The sequence below is a fragment of the Ambystoma mexicanum genome, chromosome 6p (assembly GCF_040938575.1).
Source record: "Ambystoma mexicanum isolate Mex_15411 chromosome 6p, UKY_AmexF1_1, whole genome shotgun sequence".
Taxonomy (NCBI): Eukaryota; Metazoa; Chordata; class Amphibia; order Caudata; family Ambystomatidae; genus Ambystoma; species Ambystoma mexicanum.
The window spans coordinates 765,309,523-765,329,894 of NC_090935.1; the positions used below are offsets into that span (position 1 = coordinate 765,309,523).

Consider the following 20,372-nt stretch of genomic DNA (forward strand, 5'->3'; position numbering starts at 1 on the left):
CCTCTGTCACTTTCAGAAAAAATAACCTAGGACTGTGGTTGATTAGTTCAGGAGCCACTTCTCTCTGAAACGCAGTTTCTTATTTATTTATTTTTCATTTATTACAGCGCACAAAACCCTTGGTTATCAAGGCGCTAGTTACATTGAGGAAAAGAGAGGAAGGGAGGGGGGATGGGGCGATGTAATGGGGGAGAGCAGAGTCTTAGGAGGAACAAAGTTAGTTGAATAACCAGGTCTTTAAGTTCCTGCGGAAGGTCCTATAGGCCTGTTCTTTTCTGAATGCTGGTGGGAGATTGTTGCAGAGTTTGGCAGCCTTTAAACATCAAATATGGGGGCAGCCACCTACAATTCAGAAAGCTGTTAAAAACCCATCCTTCCAAACAGGTTTATGCTACAAACTAATGCAGAGTGGCCCCTTAAGTATGGAGGAATGACCATAACCTTCCGCCTCATAACGGTTTTGTACCAACACCTTCTCTCTTCCTGTGAGCAGGCACATATAAGGACATATGGGTCTGGTGGGACTGGATGTACTTATTTAGGGCCACCATGTTAAAAGATTCACTCAAGTTCTTCCCTGACAACATTTTGTACTCTTATAGGCTTGCACCTCTTGTTTCTTCATTGTTTCGTCGATGTGGGCCCAGAACATGCCTGCTCTTCCATCTGTTCTCTTGACTCTACACTTTTACATGTCTGACTGCAACAAGAACTATGAATGACCTTTATTTGTTACCCATCTGTTTTCAAGTCACCCTACGCTCCCCCACTTCCTTTTGGGGCACCACAAAACAATCTGTAAATTGTAGTGGGTGGATGCCCTATATATCAACAATAAATACTAATCTACATCAACATGTTCGATGTTTCTTCCTAAAATGCACATGAAATCCTTGAATACAAAAAGGTATTAACAGAAAGAGCATTGTGGCCGGACAGAAGGGCGCAGATTCTGATTATTCATTTTAGTGAATTCTTTATTAAAGAAAATTATAAAGGCCTAACATTCCCTATACCACAAGGCATCCCTACCTAACACAACTAGCTAAGGTGCTCGTCAGCCATCAGTGAAAAGCATTAAATGAATTTGTCCACCATCCAAACTAACCCTCTCTGACCCTACCACTAACCTAATAACCAAGCACAAGAGAATGACTCTCCTGTTTTGTTTGCTGCTTGTTAACTTCAATTCAATATGTTATCTTCAAATAGTCTCTGGTGACTACTGTGATCGATTCACACAGTTCATGCAGTACTCTCTTTATTTGGGCTGTGGTTTTCCGTTCTTTTCTTCCTTTTTAATTTTCCTATCAATGATACTGTTCCCTTTTTCCCTTGGTAGGGTTGTCCAACAATGACATTTCTCATTCTATACTTTCTCTGTTTCGTAATTTCTCTGCTTTGCTTAGTCTTTCCTGATTGACCTGGATATGAATATTCCAACACTGTTTCTCCTCATCTCTTCTGGATATTAACTCAATATTTCTCTCTCTTTCATCACGACGAGTATGAGTGCTCCCGTAACGATTTTCATTAACTTCTCTACACATCAAAGTGATATACTCTTCTTCTTTACCGTTACGAGTATGAGCTTTACAATAATGGTACTAATCAGCTTCATTGACTTTTAATGTTATAGTCTCTTTATCCATCATCAGGACAATTCCAATAATGATTCTCATAAAATCACTGGCTTTTAACAATGTTGTTTCTTTCTCCACATTGGGACTCCACACTGGGACGAACAGGTGTGTTCCAATGATTCTCAATACCTTCACTGGCTTCTCCTCATTGGGGCGAGTTTGAACATTCCAATAATGGTTCTACGACCTCTTCCCCGGCCCTGGTGTCCCATCTTCCCAGTTACTTGTGACTGGTAGGGATAACGTCACTGGGTTCTCCGTTTCACCTAGTTGTCTATCAACTTTGTCAGGGTGGCCTTTGATGTTTTCTTCACATGTCTTCTTTCGTGGCATCGTAACTGAAGGCTCTCTGGTTTTCCAGGTACCAGATTAGTTTGTTTCACTGGAGTAGAATCAGTGTTGTTAACGGGGCCGTAGGTCCACCACAGGTTTCTTGCAGTCATGCCACCACTCTTCCCCTCATTCCGTTCACAGCTTGTAGGATGCTCTGCGTCCAACAGTACTTCTCTCCTGCCCTTTCTTGAGAGATGCCACCCGCCACCCACAGGCTCCTGCTCTCTCAAAACTTGTAGACGTAGGGCATCCAGCCTCTGCTTAATGCTGGCATGCAATTCATAACTCATGGGCTTCTCTCCTTTCTCTCCAGGCTCTTCCCCTTTCATTTGCGACAGTGCCATGGAACTTCCCTGGCGATGTTACATAGAACTTTATTTCTGTCCTCCATGACTTCTCTTCTCCTCCAGGGGTAATCCTCCTCTTCTTAGTTAATGAGGATTTCTCAGTTAAAGGAACATTTGCAGTTTGTTTTTGACAATAGCACATATTGATATTTTCTTTGCATAAATCATCACAGGATATCTTAGAAGAGATGTTATTGGTATGTTCTCTAGGATGTTCCTCACAGGAACAGGAGTCTTTGTCCCCAAAGGGGAGTCCCTCCCGTTGAGGCCCCACTTGCATCTACCCCTAGGGAGGGAATTGCGGAGCGGGCTCACCTACCAACCCTCTCAATGGGGGGGATCCCCTTTGCTGAGAAGGGACAAACTACCTCAATTCATCACAGCATGCAGTAAGACATTTTTTTTTATCAGGGTTGTTGAAGCCCCACATACATAAATACCTTACACTACGGTTGTACTGTCTGTCCTCTTCCACTTGGTGACCAAGGATAGAGGCATGCCCCAGTACGAGTAGAATTGACCTTCTGCGGAAACTCTATGTACTTGGTTTTTGTAGACAGTTAACCAACAAGAAACATGCAGCTTTCAGCTACTCCACTAAAACGAGACTCATGCTGGATGCGAATAAAGACGAAGAGCAAACCTAGTGGTGCTGGGCAATGTCAAAAAGCCACCTTTCCCTAGATGAGGCCTCGGACACTGCTCCTCCTTCAATTACCTCCACCAAGGGCAAAATACATAGAGAGTACATAGCATAGGCCCTGTTCAAGATGCTCCTACAAGGAACATATCTCTACAATACTCACCTTGGATGTTCTGGCAGCTGTATCACTAAAACAATAAGCAAGTACCCAAACTGCTGTTTCATAACTGCAGTCGATTATTATAGACATTACAAACCAAGGAAGAGGCACAACCATCTGTATTATGAACATGTCCACTACTTACTCATGCAGAACTTTTAAGGGTGCACTTATGACACACAGTGCATTGAGTAGATTGTCACAATGGATGTGTATTTTGACAATCTTGGCGCATAGCTCCTGAGTTGGGCTACACAGTTCACGCACAGAGCAGCACACTGACCACAGAAACTTTTCAGCGCACAGAAGAATAGTTGTAACATCAATCCTAGCAGGAAAACAGAATAAAAAGCAGCCATCAGACATGGGTTATTTTGTCATGATCTACAAGAACAATTTCATTAAGTAAACCCTTTTTAGTTTATACATTTGTACATACAAATACACACAAACATTTTTGCTTGGGATCCAGTAAACAACAAAATCCAACAATGGCTAGAGAATCCTTAAGTCTATATAACCATCGGGTTACTCATCATTTCTAGGTATTGTAGCCCTAACTGTGAATTTGTAGGCATGCTACATGCATGACCACACAGAGATAAAATGTTGAACATCATGCTGCTTGTACACTTAATGTCAATATCTTCAGACTTTTAGTGTTGCCTGTACTGCATACGGCGACAAACATTTTTGGGACAGCATGACAAACTTTGAAATAGAGATAATGGAACCCCCAAATGTATTCACAGATCCATCTTTGTTACACAAACTCCTTCTGCACCCACTGGCTTCAGCTTCACAATTATTTTCCTCCTCTCTTATACTATGGTCCCAGCAGGTAGGAGGGGGAGTTGTGTGTGTCAAAGGTGAATAGGACTAAAAATATAAGTCACTATGGTGAGAAAAATAAAGTTACTTGCAAGTAGATATAGTTCGCCAGCATGGTTATCTTTGATAGATTAGTATGCTCATTTTAATACACCCTCTGTTAACATTATTATGTATGTACAAGTCAAACAATAAGTATTTGTTGGGGGCTAGTAGTGCTTGTTTTGTCCTACAGGCCCTGCTGACATCATAACTACAACCCTAACACCTCACACCTGAGATTAAAAAACAGATGGTTAACCCAAAATACTACCTCGGCGGAGGATGGATCGCAAACCAATCTATAAAATATACCAATGCTGGAAAATTAAACCTACAGGAAACTAACCTAATTTATTACTGCAATGGATTTTTTAAACTAGATTTGCATGCTTATTTGAAGAAAATCTGAATAAGAACCTGGAAAATGTAAGTGAGGTTGGTTTCATTTGAAGAGGGAAAGCTGTCATTCCAGCTCTCCCTCTTGTAGAATGACCAGCCTTCCTGCGTGGCAACTGTCTCTTTGCTGCCACAAAGCAGTACTTGATGCTTTCCACATTCCATCTGATCATTGCAGGTTGATAGACTGAGACGTTCATGTCTGTGCCATAAGCAGGAGCAGTTGATAGGTATCCCTGAATTCTACAGTCCTGCCAATATCCTTCCAGGACAAACAATAAGGGTTCAGACTTGGAAGACTTACTTTTCTTCCTTTTTTTTTTTATTGTGTTTGATTTGGTAAACAAATCTTTCACAAAACAATATATTTCAACATTACAAAATGCAATGTTAAATTCATATATAACAAATTAAATCCATACTAACTTCTCATAGAATTACAATTTTCACTACGGTACAATAGTTACATTTCCATTAAAAATCGCATCTAAGAATCTTACAACAGAGATTATCAAAGGTGTCCTTGATGCATTCAGCAACATAAACCACCATTGCTCCATTGTCAGAGAACTTACCTGTTAAAAAAATAAAGATGTCTTTGCAACAAAAAGCTCGGACATTCCATCAGCAGTTGCTCTAAGTTCTCTAACACATCAGTTTGCTTACATAATCTACAGGTGTGCTGAATTCCTGGTAAACCAGTACAAGCACCTAAAACCTCAATAGTTAAATATAGATTAAACTGAAGTCTAGGAAACTTAGCTTGCAACCTAGCACAAGGAAACCTCATTACATAGTTAGGAATCGCATCAAAAGCTTTCACTTCATGATTTAAATGATGAAATAGTCTATATTGTTTCACTTTCACTGCTTAACACGTCACAATCTAGTACATCCCATAAGAAATGTTCTTTACTCGTAATGGATTACTTATTAAAATATCTACGGCCACATCCAGGCTCTTTAAAAGTGTTCAAACAGATAGCATCCATAATACCAGGCAATTATCCTTTTTATCCTTCATTGTGCGATACAAAAGATTATACACAGTCTCTTGGGCTGCAAGAATACTTTTACAAAACAAGGTTACAATTCTCCATTCGATCATCGGCTGCATTGATAACAGACCTGACTTGAATCTGATGGTTTTCATAGGGACCCTGTTCGTGAATGACAAATGTTCCTCCAAAATGTTGCCTCTTGGGATTCCCAAATGGAAAAGTCATTCATAAATAAAAATGTCCGCACTATAAATCAAGGCAGGCACAACCTTTCATTTGTCAAATCGACCTACTGGCATCAGAGAACATTTACCATATTTTCCGTTAATAAGACTTGCCTGGGAAGCCAAATACCTAGTTTTGATTTTTACCTTATTAACAGTAACTACCAGATTTACAGTACCATTAATGGTGAACCCAAGAAAGCGAAGAAATCCACTCGCTCTATTGATTTCTGAGATATAAAAACAACTATATTCTGCATATCTCGCCAATCCACTCAGTTGGCGTTGAAGGCCTATCAGGTTTTGGTCTATTAGCACCAAGTCGTCAATGTACAGCAGACAACTTATAGGACCACCCCCTAAAATCGGAGGGAAACACCTGGCTTTGCTCATAAAATCCTGAATATCAGAGATAAATAAACTAAACAACAGTGGAGCCAACATGCATCCCTGTTTAAGGCTCTGATATGTATAATATCCTGCCTTATTGGTTTAAACAGACATAAATATGTGTCTCTGTGTGGAATTCTCGTAAAATGTCCATCCAATAAACTGGACATGACCACTTTGATAATTCTAACCATAAAATAGACCTGACAACACTGTTGAATGCGAAAGCAAAACGTACGAAAGCTAAATAAATCTTCTCTTTTTTTGCCAATTGCTCCCATTTTAAACAAATTTAAGAAGATATTGTCAAGGAATCATTCTCTGATCTCCCCATGGTCTCTTCAATCTCTCTAAGCTCAGCTTTCCAGGAGGTATCCTCCCATGACAGACATTTCTCTCATTATATCTCACCACTAGACCGATGGATAATTTGCCTTAGTAGCATGCAGAAGCTTTAGCCCTGTGGATCTCAAAATGTAATAAGCCACTCATTTTCCTCAAGTACCGTCTCTCTGAAACTTAAACAGGACGATTGTCCCCATCACTTTAAACCATACATTTCATGTCCATGAATATGTCTGGTTTCCCTCAGATTCATGAATGGTGCTAGAAAACATAGTAGTCCGCCAACTCTATGATTATCTGGTACAAGCCTATATTCAACACATTTCTCTTGCCTTAAAATAACATTTGAAAGGAGCACAATGAAAGCAGAAGGCAATAAGTGAGCAAGCGGAAATTGCAGCAGAACCGAAATAACTATAACAAATACATGGAATAAATGGTTCAACATGTAGAGTCATGGGTTAAAAAAGGACAACCAAGAATTCCTTACAAAATAGGAGTCTAGCATATTTACAGTTATTGCATTATCAAGAAATGTTTCAGTGAAATTAACGTGTCCCCTTTCAAGAAAGGTTCTGCAGGGTGTATAGTCTATGAGCAAGGTCTTTATTTAATTATAAAAAATCATCAGCCGGGACCAGTTTCAGTTAACTTACGCTGTGTTTTAAAATTGTAGCTGTTCCTTTGCCCATGAGCATTAAGTAATATCATTTTCCCCAGGCAGGGTTCAATGGAGAGTTGTCAACTTTTATCCACCAGGGTGTGATTGCTATTGTAGTTGCAAGCATAGTATGGTAATTACCTTACGGGTAACTGTTCTCAGCCTAAATACATTTGCTCAATCAACTTCTCCCAAAAATACTGGTGTGGGGGCCCCCTGCATGGAAACATGGGCGTCTTTCTTAACCCTTTGACTGCTGATCCACCACACTCAGGGGCCCAGACTGCTGCATGGCCCCTGGGACTTGGGAAGCACACAAATGAGTCTACTAAACCCGGCATTTACGAATTATGTATAGTCGGGCAATTGCAACAAATGCTTAACATTGGGACAGGAGCGCCACATTTCTTGTTGAATCCTGGTTCCTATCACGTCCTGTATGGCGGTTTGTTACTTGCTTTGTCAGTACTGAAGGCACGATGTATATCCTGAAGACCAAGTGCCTCATCACGAGTTGGGTGGTATTCCAGTGGTCAATGCGTCAGGAGACCGCCCAACGCTATTAGCTTTACCCCAACTCGGTCTGGCGCAAATTTGCGCCGTATCCAGAGTTGCGGTATGGCTGTAATTCTCCATTCACATTGGGTCCATTGGACCCAATGTTTTTTTTTGGCGCTATTAGAGCTGGCGCAATTAATGCTGCGCTAACAGCGCCGAAAATTAGCGGAAAGGTAAGGTTTTTACCTCCAGCAAAAATCTGGAGATAAACCTCCCACTTTACACTCAAACTCGGGATTGGGTGGAGCGTTAATTCGGCGGTAATAGCATTACAGCCACATTTTTACCACTCCACCCAACCCTTGATGACCCACCAAGTGTGCTAAATAACCCTGGTCACAAGTAGGAACTAACAGAAGGCTTAAAGTTAATTTTTTAGTCATTTTACCTAGGTTTATTTTAAGCGTTCCAACGTAGCAAAGCAAAAAGGGAGGAACAAAAAGTGGACTCCTTGGTATAAGGTCTTCTGAAATCAGAACAGCGGTACAACACCCTCTAATACAATATAACATCTAAGAGGATGTCTGATTATTAGGCTTTTCCCATAGTTTGGTAGAGCCCTCAGGAGTATGCTTACCCACAATGCACTTCTGGGACTCTTGGGTTCTACTTGGTCCGTATGGGATTAGGATTTCCACATTGTGGGAGAAGCTCTATCTGGTATCTGAAGGACAGCATATAGGAAAAGGCTAACTCGTTGGGAGAATTGTCCGTCAAAACAGGGGCAGGCAATAGGAACAATACAAAATGTGCAATGGGCTCTTAGTCCAAAAGACTGGAGGACCACTATTTGTCCCTAAACTAATTCCTATTCTTTTTTTTTTTTTTAAATCAAGGTTTATTTATTCTGCCGATTCATACAGAGAGTTAGACCAATGTAGTATTTATAAACCACAACCTTGAAACAATAAGCATGAAGTTAACATTAATTCACATCATCTATGAAAATACATGCACTATCTTCACTGGAACTGCAGTTTTTAACTTTTCAACCTCCCAAAGTCCCCCCCTCCTCCCCCCTCCCTTCCTTCCTTCTTCAGTTGGTCGGTTCCAATATTGTCCAATATGCAGTTTTCGGGTTCTATGTCTACGTGAGTCAAGTTATAGTATATTTTAATGAGTGTCTGGGTTTCTCAGAATCATGGGCCTAAAAAAGTGCGGTTCTCTGTCTCTTACCATTTTGCGAAAGGGCTCCCAAATTGCCAGAAATTTGAGGTATCTGTCAGCCTGGATTGCACAGATTTTCTCCATTGCCAAAATACTCCATATTTTAATCCACCACCAAGCAACGATCGGACCTTGTACCGATTTCCACCCTTGAGCCAGAGTTCAATTTTGCAGCAGAGAGAAGGTGTGTAATTTGCGTGGCGCTGTGCCCTTTTGCCGGGTAGATGCCTTTCGCTACTGCCCCCAGCAGGACTACCTTCGGATCATACGGCATTGTGAAACACATTCCTATTCTTAAAGACAAAGGCCCAAAGTCAATCCCTATACTAGAAAACAAACTATTCCCAGATGTCCGCCGGGGGGCACTGTTAAGCCAGACTCAGTGTCACAGAGAGTGGAATGCCCGTGGACACATGTTGTGCTGATGGTCCATGTCATGACCGGGATATCATCCAGGCTGCAGTCATAGTGTTTGCCTTATTCATGCATTGTCATCCCTTGACAACAGCATTTCTTTCCCCTATGGGAGAACGCGATGGCCTACTTGTTTTTTTAGCTGCAATACTCCTTCTGCCACACACATTTCAAATTATAACAATCCAACACTCTATGTGCTAGTTCAATCATGTATTTCATTGCCGTTGTGGTTTGAGTAAATACATAGCATATAAGCATCCACTCACCCTTACAATGCACAGCAAGTTTCAGGGATACCCCTCCCCTTTCTCAAATGCTAGGACTTCAATTTAAAGAAGCAAAAAAAAATGCAAGTGTTGCTTCAGTGAATGGTAACAGGATAACTGAAAGAAGCAACATGTGGTATATGCTGCAATCGATATATAGAGACTACATCTTCCAGATGGTTATGATCTATTTGCTCCCCCAATGCTCAAAATTGAGCAACAGACTCTCACAGCTTACAAAGCAAGTCTTTACACCTTATTGTAAGAATGGCGTTCACAGCTTTGTAAAACTATTAACATTCATGCCCACACCAATCTGGGTTGCTCTTGGTAGAAGATCTTCACCCTCTACCTAGATCTTGCAAGCCTATCTTTACTTTGGGCTGGGGGCAACTCTCTCTCCACCAAGATCTGGACTATGGCTCCCAGTTAGTTTTGTGAGGTTCTAATCACTTTTCCCAATCTCTTTCTGATCCCCCCTCAATGTTTTCACCATTGCCCACAAAGGTTCTCAGCCATTGTTTGAGATCTGAAATGAGAGCTTCTCCAGTTTGCCTAAAGCTAGTCATAGCCTGTCGCCAGCTTTGGCTTCACTGGTCTAACCTTCCTTTCTTGCAATGTCCCTCTGAGAGGCTCTTCTGGCCTGCAAGCATCACTGTAGCACCCTCCTCCAACTGACATACCCCTCTCTCCTCATTATCTTCCTCTCGCATTTTGCCCTCAACATTCTCCTCTCAAAATGCTATACTGTCTACCAAGTCAACAAATTCACTCTGAGTAGTTCCCCCTTCCTTTTTCTACATCTCGGGCTTTGTTTCTTTAATCTGTTGGTTCTTGATTTTATAGTCTTTTTACTTATACCGCATGATTTGACCATCCAAGCTAGTTCCACTTGCATGGGTGTTGGTCCCATGTGAGGTTTACCACTCTCAAAAGGGTAGCTCATATTAGGATAAAGAGCTGTGGGTTTCCAATATAAGGGATCTCAACGGGATTCTGCCTTTTGGGTTCAGGTGGACCGAAGAGTGCGCTTCTGCGGCTGCATAGCATTACTCCTCCGCTGCCTACTGAACCCAAGACCTCTGTCCTATAGTGTACATGCGGCTCATTAACCCATCAGCACATCAGTAGAGGAAATATTATGTTCTAAGGTTTCAGAATTGCTGCTGAGGAATGCTATGACATCGCAAGAAATCGGCAGGATGAAACACATCCCTCAGTTGTTATAGATTTAATTTGGGTACCTGCAACAGCACTGCAAAATGAATAAGATACCTCCTAACTGAACACAGCTATTCTGCAACCTTAGAACTTGATATTTCATCTACTGATGTACATGCTGAACACAGTCTCACACACCCTTGTGGAATACACAATGGCTAGAGACACTATTCACAAGAAACACTAATGGAGAGCAATGCTATCAGAATTGTTTTTATTATTATTCTCAAGATTATTACAAGAATCACACTTCTCTCTTGGCCCTGACAAAGACCTGGCAGGGTCTAAACTAGTGTTGGCTGGAACTTTGGAACTTCCCTTTCCTGAAATAAAATTTAACTCAAAAACAAGAAACTCTATATTGCAGTCTATTGAAAAACTGATGAGAACCCTAAAAAACGGACCTAGAGCAACAGTGTAAAAGGAATATTTGTGTTTTCATTTGGAAAGAGGACTTATTTCTATGTGTTATGAATCATCAGGCAGTCCTGGCCCATTGGTGCCGATGGCCGCCTCCTTATTGCACTTGTGGTATTTCTCCAGTCGCTCTGGCGAGCTCAGATCGCCTTTCAGCTCCCACTCCAAGATGGTGCCCAGGTTTGGCTAAGCGTACCTTTGCGCTTCCAGGCGTCCTTTCCGGCTCCATTTTCTCTCTCTCATTCATTCATTCATTCATTCATTCATTCATTCATCGGAAATGGTAGAAAGGTTCCTCTGATGCCTGATGCTCCGCCTGCCTGCAATTCTTTCATGCTGCTGTTGCTCTTCAGTTCCCTTCCTGTTATGCTCATCTTCCTTGTGCTCAAGCTGCTTCTACCAAATACTCCTCATGTCACCTGCTTCTTCCTGTATTGGCTCACTCCGTCAGGATTGCTCTGGACTTCTTTTCATGCTGCTGTTGCCCTCCAGTTTCCTTCCTCATTAGCTTGTCGTCCTCGTGCTGCAGCTGCCTCCAATTTCGACCAACCTGCACTTCATCCTCCTGCTTGCTGCACACAGGGTTGTTTCCCTTCTGTATGTACCCTATAAAACAGCGTGGCTTCCTCAGACGGTCGACTATTTCTCCAGGACCACGCGCCCGTCAACAAGGTTAAATCCCATTGTTGACAGAATAAGACAACAATTAAAGGCCCATGCTCGCCCTATGGGTCTCATTACGAGTTCACCAGTAAATGGTAAAAGTGGTGGTAAATCCAGTTACCAGCACTTTTACTGTTCTGGCGAAGTACGAGTTGGCGACAATAGGCAATACTGTTGCCGGTATTTCCAGCTCGAGAAATACCGGCAAATGAATATCCGATAGCAGAACAACCAGCCCGGTATTACCGGCCCATTACGAATTGGGAAATGTCAGTAACACTGCAGAGATGCCTACACCTGAAAGCAGGCTGTGAATGCATACAGGTGATGGAAATGAGGCCAGATGTGCACCCAATGCAAAAGGGCTTCCCCTTCCCCAAACACACTTCCCTACACGACCATGCTTCCACTGGTCTCATTCAGCATTCACATGCAGCTGTTCCAGGCTAACATATTTATTTATTTCATTTATTGATAGCGCCCAACATCCTGAGGTATCACAGCGTTAGACGTTGCATTACATTCAGTGCATTAGAGACACACAGTACCAACATGGTAACGTAAGGCAGTTATCGTGCAGACAGCAATACAGGCGAGAGTGCTTTTAGCCATATATGTAAACAAAAATGTTATGCTGTTTTAGCGAAAGGACTGATAGGAGGGGTCTTCTTTGAAGTTGGGTGGAAGCTTCCAGAGGGTGGGGGCGATAACTGTGAAGCTACTTTCTCCTGCCCTTTTTGTGGTGAACCTTGGGGTAATTAGTGAGGTAGAGGAGGAGGAGGAGCGCAGGCTATGTAACTTGGGGTTTTTGAAGATACGGTGTGTGAGTTAGGGCGAGGCAGTGTTGTTAGGCAGCGATGAGTAATGGACAGGATTTTAAACTCAATGCGCGCCTGGACTGGTAACCAATGGGCTTCGCGTCTCACTCTGGAGATGTGGTCTGATCGTTTCAAACCCCACATAGCTCTGAGGGTGTTATTTTAGATCAGCTGCAATGTTTTAAGGTTTTTTGAGGAGAGTCCTGCAAGGATGGAATTGCAGTAGTCAGGTTTGCTACCTCTAATGGCTCTGGCCAATGTGAAGCTGTTGGTGGTGGTGAGAAACGTCCTGGATAGGTTGATTAGTTTTGTAGAATAGGCAGTAGACGAGGCAACAGCCTTGACATGTTTATGCATGTTTAACTCAGCGTCGAGGTAGACCCACAATGTTTTAACATGCAATGAAACAGGGCTGATGTTACTGTCGATGCAAGGAGGTGAAAGCAGGGTCAACTCCGTCTTGTCATCATTCAGGCAGAGGTGGTGGTTAGCCATCCAGGTCTGGATGATGCTGAAGACCCGGTGGACATTGTAGGAGTCAAGCTAATAGTTGCCGGTGAGTTTAAGGAGGACCTGTGTGTCATCAGCAAAGTTTGTGTAGGGAATGTTTAGGTTGTCCAGTTTGTCAAAGAGTGGCTTAGTATACATGTTGTAGAGTGTAGGCCAAGGGACGGCATCCTTGGGGGACACCAAAGGCAGTAGGGATGGGATACGCTGATTCGGTCTCCGCTAAGACCCTGGAGGTTCATTCGCTTATGAAGGACTTTGGTCTAGTCGGCTGCTTCGAGGGAAATGTTGAAAGAGCCTGTGAGGTCGTGCCAGAGGATGTCGTGATCGACGAGATCGAAGGCAGTCGAGAGGTCAAGTAAGAGGACGACAGCAAGGTCTTCAGTATCATGGATGTGATCAAGCTGGATCTTTAGGTCAAGAAGGGCAGATTCCATGCTGTGTCCGGATTCCTGAAGCCGGATTGTTGGGTGCCAAGTAGGTTGTTAGTTTCTAGATGGGTTTGGAGTAAGCTTTGCGATCAAGGTTTTTCAGGATATAGGGCAAGGTAATAAAAGGGCAGTAGTTTGTGGGAAGAGTGAGGTCAAGGGGGGTTATTTTTAGGAGTGGTGTGACCCACGTTTCTTTGATGGAGTTGGGGATTGTGCAGGTGTTGAGGGAGGCGTTGATACATTTTGGAATGGTGGGAGTAAGGGGGTCTGCACAGATCTTGATGAGGTTAGCTGGGCAGATGTCACCTTTGCAATTGGAGGCTTTGAGGCGTTGGATGGTGGTGAGTACATTTGAAGGGGAGACAGGGAGAATTTGAAGGGGGGTTATAGGGGTGAGTGGGGTGATGGGTGGAGGGGTGTCCTTGGCAGTGAGGAGCAGGGATTTCTTGACAACGTTTTTGCTATAAAGATTGAGTGTTTTGTTCACAAGGGCTGATTGAACAAGGGCGCACAAGGATTTATATTTAGCGAAGCTGGTGGGGGGGCTGGGGTTTCAAGATCCTTGAAGATCTTAAAGAGCTCTCTGGTGTTAGAACTAGCTTCAGCAATTCAAGTATTGTATGTGCTGGCTTTGGTGGTGATAGCTTTTTTGTATGAGGTGGCTGAGTTGGAGAAGGTTTCCTTGTTGTAGGGGTCTTTCCTCCAGAGGTGTTCTTTTTTGCGAGATGTAGTTTTGAGGGGGGTGTGCTAGGTCAAAGCATTTAGGAGAGCCGAATTGTAAGTGTTGAGAATGACTTCAGGGTCAGTTGTTAGGCCGTGGCTTCAGAGAGGTGGGAATGGTAGGTTTCAGTATTTCCTAAGTTAGTTTACGGGTGTGCCTGGCCGTGATGGGTGGTTGCTGAGGCTGAGGACGTGGGGTGATAGAGAATTGAGTCACAGATTGCTCTGTCCAGGGTACAGGGTTAATCGAGGTGACTTGGGTGGGAATGTTGATAGATTGAAATGGGTTGGGCGAAGACAACTTGGGTGAGATTCATATCATCAAGAGCTGTGAAGAAGGCGGTAGACTTCGGGTCTGTGGGTTCATAGAATCCTAGGTTGAAGTCACTAAGGAGCATGAATTTGGTGTTGGGTTTCATTAATGGGGCAATGAGCTGGGGTATGTTGGCATCCGGGGAACTGAGGTTATTTGGTTGTTGGCAGAGAAGAACAAGTTACTCTCTTACCTGGTAACGTTCTTTCGATGGGATGGCCCAACAACGTATTCCATATCTATGACAGTAATCAGCACAGCTGTGGTGATTACTGTCATAGATATGGAATACGTCGGAGGACCCAATCCCCTCGAAGAACAAGTTACTCTCTTAGCTGGTAACGTTCTTTCGATGGGATGGTCCGACGACGTATTCCATGTCTATGACATGTGATCACCACAGCTGTGCTGCTTTGGAAAATCTTCGGCGTCTGCGTCCTGCGTCGATGACGTTGATACGCCGCCCTCGAGGACCTCCTCCGACGGCCGACGTCACTGGATGTTATAAGTAGGACGCACGACGCCCGTAGCCTCAATTGTAGTTTTTTCCCAGAACGTGTGGCACCAGTCTTCTGCCAGTCTGACACACAAAGCCTTGCCAAAACGTAAGCTGCAATCGCATAAGAAATTCTGTAGCGGGGAAGGCAGGGAAGGAGTGACATGGAATACGTCGTCGGACCATCCCATCGAAAGAACGTTACCAGGTAAGAGAGTAACTTGTTCTTCGAGGGGATTGGGTCCTCCGACGTATTCCATATCTATGACAGACTCCCAAAGCAGTACCAATGCAAGGAGGTGGGAAAAGAATTTAGAAAACAGAAATTTAGAATGCCCAATCAAATTGCGGAGTAAAGGACCGCCTTGCCAAAGGCCAGACCAGATCCTGCCCACGGATGGAATCGAGGGAGTAGTGACGTTTAAAAGTATGTACCGAAGCCCAGGTGGCTGCATTATAGATGTTACGAATAGGAACACCCCTCTGTAGGGCAGTAGAGGCCACAATACCCCTGGTAGAATGGGGTCCTTACCCGCCAAGCGGTAACACTCAGATAGTCAAAACAATCCAGCGAGACAAAGTCTGTTTCGTCACAGCTTGTCCCAAATGCTTTCCAGCGTAACCAATGAAGAGTTGATCGTCCACTCTGACCCGGGACATGCGTGAAATATAAAAGCGTAACGCTCTCCTAGAATCAAACCTATGGAGCCTCTCCACTTCCTTACCAGGATGTGGAGGAGGATAAAACGCCGGAAGAACAACCTTCTGGCCTAAATGAAATTCCGACACCCTATTCCACCTCCAGACACCTGCTTGAAAGACAAATCCAAAACGCCCTCAACAACAAAATCTCAAGACTCCAAACCAAAATTGAGGACAAGCACCAACAACTCTCCAATAACAATATCACCAACCCCAGCCCAACCCCACGCCCAACCACACCAGTTTGGCCTTCACGTTTAAGAAAGTTACCATTACGGAAGTTCAAAAAATCATCACCTCCTTAAAACCTTCAAACTGCAAAGGAGACAGCTGCCCCGCACAGATCATAAAAGATGCAGCTAGAGAGCTTTCCCCCTCCATCACCAAACTAATTAACCTATCCTTCACCAATAATTCCATACCCAGCAACCTAAAACAATCATGGGTTCTCCCACTTTTGAAAAAACAATCCCTTGATCCAGCCATACCCAACAACTACAGGCCCATCACCACAGTCCCATTCCTCCTAAAAATCCTGGACAGAGTCACCTACATCCAAATTCAGGAATACCTGGAATCCAACCAATTACTAGGAATACGTCAATCTGGCTTCAGACCTCAACACGGAGCAGAAACTGCCCTTGTTGATCTCAAAAGCCAGATTGATGAAATTAAAGATAAAGGCAATGCCGCAATTCTACTCCTCCTAGACCTCTCAGCGGCCTTTGACCTGGTCAGCCACGAAATCCTCTGCAGTCACCTAGCCACCACAGCCCACTTCTCCCCTTCTGCCATCACATGGATACAATCCTTCCTGGCAAACAGAACCATGCGGGTGTTCTCAACAACTTCTGCAGCAGATCCCATCCCCATCACATGCGGAGTCCCACAGGGATCCTGTGTATCCCCCACTTTGTACAATATATTTACAAAGCCTCTATTTGACCAACTGGACCATCTGGGTGTCACCAACACAAACTGCGCAGATGGCACCCAGATACTCCTCACCATCAAAGGCGATTACCAAGCAGACGTCGCCCGGATCAACTAAATATTCTCCATCATTCAGGCATGGATGGCCTCTGCCTGAATGAGGAGAAGACAGAGCTCCTTATCGTTGGCTCCCCTAACACCCTAATCAAACTCAATCCGAGCTACAATAACATCACAATCGATGGTCAAATCATCCCTATTGCCAAAAGCGTGAAAACCCTCGGCTTCTATCGGGATGCCAACACCAACCTTTCCAAACAAACCAATATGATTGCCTCAGCCTCTGCCTACACCGGCAAGCTCATTAGGTCCAGTAGACCCTTCCTATCACCCAATAGCTGCCTCACCCTCGCCAGAGCCCTCATACAATCCAGACTGGACTACTGCAACAGCCTGTACCTAGGTGCCAACCAATCCGTACTCAAAAAACTACAAGTACTACAGAATAATGCTCTGCGCGCAGCCCTGAACATTCCCAGACGAGAGCATATTTCCACTACCAGGAAAGCCTGCAAATGGCTCTCCATACGCCAGAAAATCGATTTAAAAACCATCTGCCTCACATACAAGTTCCTCAACCACCTAGCACCACCATATTTAGCTAACAAATTTACCATGAAACCTGCTACCAGAACCACCAGATCCTCCAACACTCTATGCTTGACAGTGCCCAGATTCCACCTAAAAAGAGCTGGAGGGGCCAGCGTCACAGTACTTGCCTCCCAACTCTGGAACACCCTACCTCTCAACATGAAAACTATCGAGTCCTTCCAGATCTTCAGGAAGCAGGTCATCAGTTGGCTCCTAAGAAAGAGTAGCTTCACTAACATCCAACCTCACACCCCTGCTCGGTAATTGCCTCATGTATTGTATAAGACTGCACATGTATAAGGGACGTGTTGAGCACAGCTCCGATGTACTGGAGCCTCTGAGTTGGTGTCAAATGGGACTTCTTTAAGTTGAGGGAGAAGCCCAGCTTGTGGAGGGAGTGGCAGGTGACTGACAGATGATCCAGGACTTGCTCGGGAGAGCGCGCCCTGATCAACCAATCGTCCAGGTAGGGGTGTAGACGTGAATCCCCCATTTCCTGAGGTGCGCTGCCACCACTACCATGAGCTTGGTGAAGACCCTCGGGCGGAAGTCAATCTGAACGGCAGGACCTGAGACTGAAAGTGCGAGTCGCCAACCGCGAACCTCAGGTACTTCTTGTGCTTTGGATGTATCGGCACATGAAAATAAGCGTCCTTGAGGTCGAGAGACACCAACCAGTCCTGAAGTTGAAGGGCATGGAGGACTTGAGAGAGAGTGACCATCATGAACTTGTCCTTCCTGAGGAGTTTGTTCAAACCGTGCAAGTCCATGATGGGTCTCAAACCCCCGTCTTTCTTGGAAATCAAAAAATAAGGGGAATACCATCCCTTGTTCCTCTACGCTACAGGCATCAGTTCTATGGCGGCTTTCTCCAGCAGGGATTGAATTTCCTGCGCAAGGAGCGGATCGGACTCTTCAATGAGAGATTCCCCAGAGGATTGTAGTGAGGCCTCTGCCGGAAAGGAAGACAGTAGCCGTGGGTTATGATCTCCAGAACCCACACATCTGAAGTAATGGCGCGCCACTCTGCCAGATGCTGCGCCAGCCTTCCCCCAACCGACGAACCATGGGACATGGCCTCATGACTAAGTTGAAGGGGCTGCGGCGTTGCCTGAGGGCAAAGAGGCAACAGACCGAGCAGACTTGGCACCTCGAGTACCTTGTTTTCCACCTCTGGCACTCCTACGGTGGCTCCTTTGACTGGAAGCTCCTCTCGCTTTACCAAAGGATGAGTAATAATGAAAGGAACCTCCCCTCCATTGCTGTCCCCTACGACGAAAAGGCGGAGGTTGGCTAACTGCATCGCCCAGTGACTTCGCTGCAGCTTTGGAGGTCTGCAACCTCTCAAAGCTCTCGTCAGCCTTGCTGCCAAAAAGATGTTCCCCGTCAAAGGGCATGTTGAGGAGCCGGGCCTGCACATCAGGAGCAAACCCTGACTTCCGCAACCACGCAAACCTGCGTATCACGGTGCTCGCCACCATGGACTGGCTGACACAATCTGCCGTGTCCAAACCCGACTGAACGACCTCACACATGGCATCCTTGCCATCCTGAACCTTGGCAAGGAAACCATCCTGTTCGTTCCCTTCGGAAATATGTTCAGCCACTAAGGAAACACAGTTCCACAGAGTGTGCGTGAAACGTGACAAGGCACATATGGAGTTGGCCGCATGAAGCGCCATACCCCCTGAAGAAAACACTTTCTTCGCCCAGCCGTCAAAACGCTTGTCGTCCCTATCAGGAGGGATGGTAGGATACAACGCCTGCTTTGCCGCGGCTGTAGCCGCCTGCACCACCAAACTCTCCGGAGTGGGGTGCTTGGTCAAGTAACAGGGGTCGCTACTGGCTGGGCGGTATTTTCGCGGCAAAGACTTGCTCACTGCCGGGAGACTCTCCAGAGCAGTCCAAGCCGCCGCCACCCTCCTCTGTAGAGCCATATGGAACAGCAGTTGGTGGACCTTGGTCGAGGATATCCATAAGGTCATCCTGAAGAAAATCCCCTGGGGGAGCAGACCATCCCAAGTACTCGGTGACCCTAGACATAAGGCGCCGGTACGAGGAGTCGGCATGAGTTCCAGGCTCAGGCCTACAAAACTCCACCTCCGGAGAGGTGTCCAGCCCACTGGCATCGTGCAGGGACTGCCGCAGGTCCTCAAGGACGTAGATGCTGAAGATTTTCCGAAGCAGCACAGCTGTGGTGATTACATGTCATAGATATGGAATACGTCGGAGGACCCAATACCCTCGAAGGAGAAGGTTGATGGTAGTTTGAGGGTGAGGTTCTATTTTTGCTAGTAGGAGTTCATAGCCATGGCAGTGGTTGGAGGGGGGAGGCTATGATGGGGAGGGAAGCTTTGAATATAATAGCGACCCCTCCACCTGGAGAACCATCTCGATCGGTTCTGAGGATGGCGTAGCAAGGGGTAGGGCGATAGATAATGAAGGGCCTGCTGCTTTGTGCAGTGATCGCAAGCAGGTCGAGGTTGTGGTCGCATAGGAGATCATGGATGTCAGGCGCATGTGCACAGATAGAACGTGCGTTGATCAAGGCGCAAGCAAAGTGATTGGGCTTAGTAGGAGCATTGGGGCGTGGGGTGGGTAGTATGGGGGTGGTTTTAGCTGCGTGTGTGGTGAGGGGGAGTAGGTGTGGTGATGTGGTGGGGTCTTTTAGCCTTGGCTTGCGAGAGTGCTTTGGGCACCAAAGTTCGGGATTGGAGGCGTTGCAGTCTGCTGGTGCCTGTGCAGGCATGAGTTTGAGTATTCAGCAGGAGGGAGGGATAGGTTGTGGCGAATTTAGGGGGTTAAAAGGTTTAGCCAGTCTGGCAGCAAGTCTGTGTAGGCGTGTGGAGCCCAAACAGGGTGCTGTATGGCTTGCCGCGCGGGGTAGGAGAGTAGCGGGATACAGGGCCATGCTGATTATGGGGGAGTGAGTGTGTCTTGGTAGGGGGTTTGGGCTGGGCTTGCATGAGGTTAGGTACAATGATCGGGCTTGTCTGGTGTGCCAATCCATTTTAGAGTCGGCAGGATAGGTAAGGGAGGTGGGGGTGGTATTCACATGGTAGTGGGGTAGGGAAGT

The 20,372-nt window shown here is 45.1% G+C and overlaps 1 protein-coding gene across 6 annotated transcripts in view; it reads right to left on the minus strand.

The window, feature by feature from the left end:
• Positions 1 to 20,372, minus strand: part of KIAA0825 (KIAA0825 ortholog) — a 2,662,507-nt gene that overhangs the window by 1,119,497 nt on the left and 1,522,638 nt on the right. For all 6 annotated transcript variants that reach the window (XM_069627636.1, XM_069627637.1, XM_069627638.1 and 3 more), the window contains one exon: positions 3,272 to 3,454. In XM_069627636.1, coding sequence (XP_069483737.1) covers positions 3,272 to 3,454 — 183 coding nt within the window. The remainder of the gene's footprint in view (positions 1 to 3,271; positions 3,455 to 20,372) is intronic.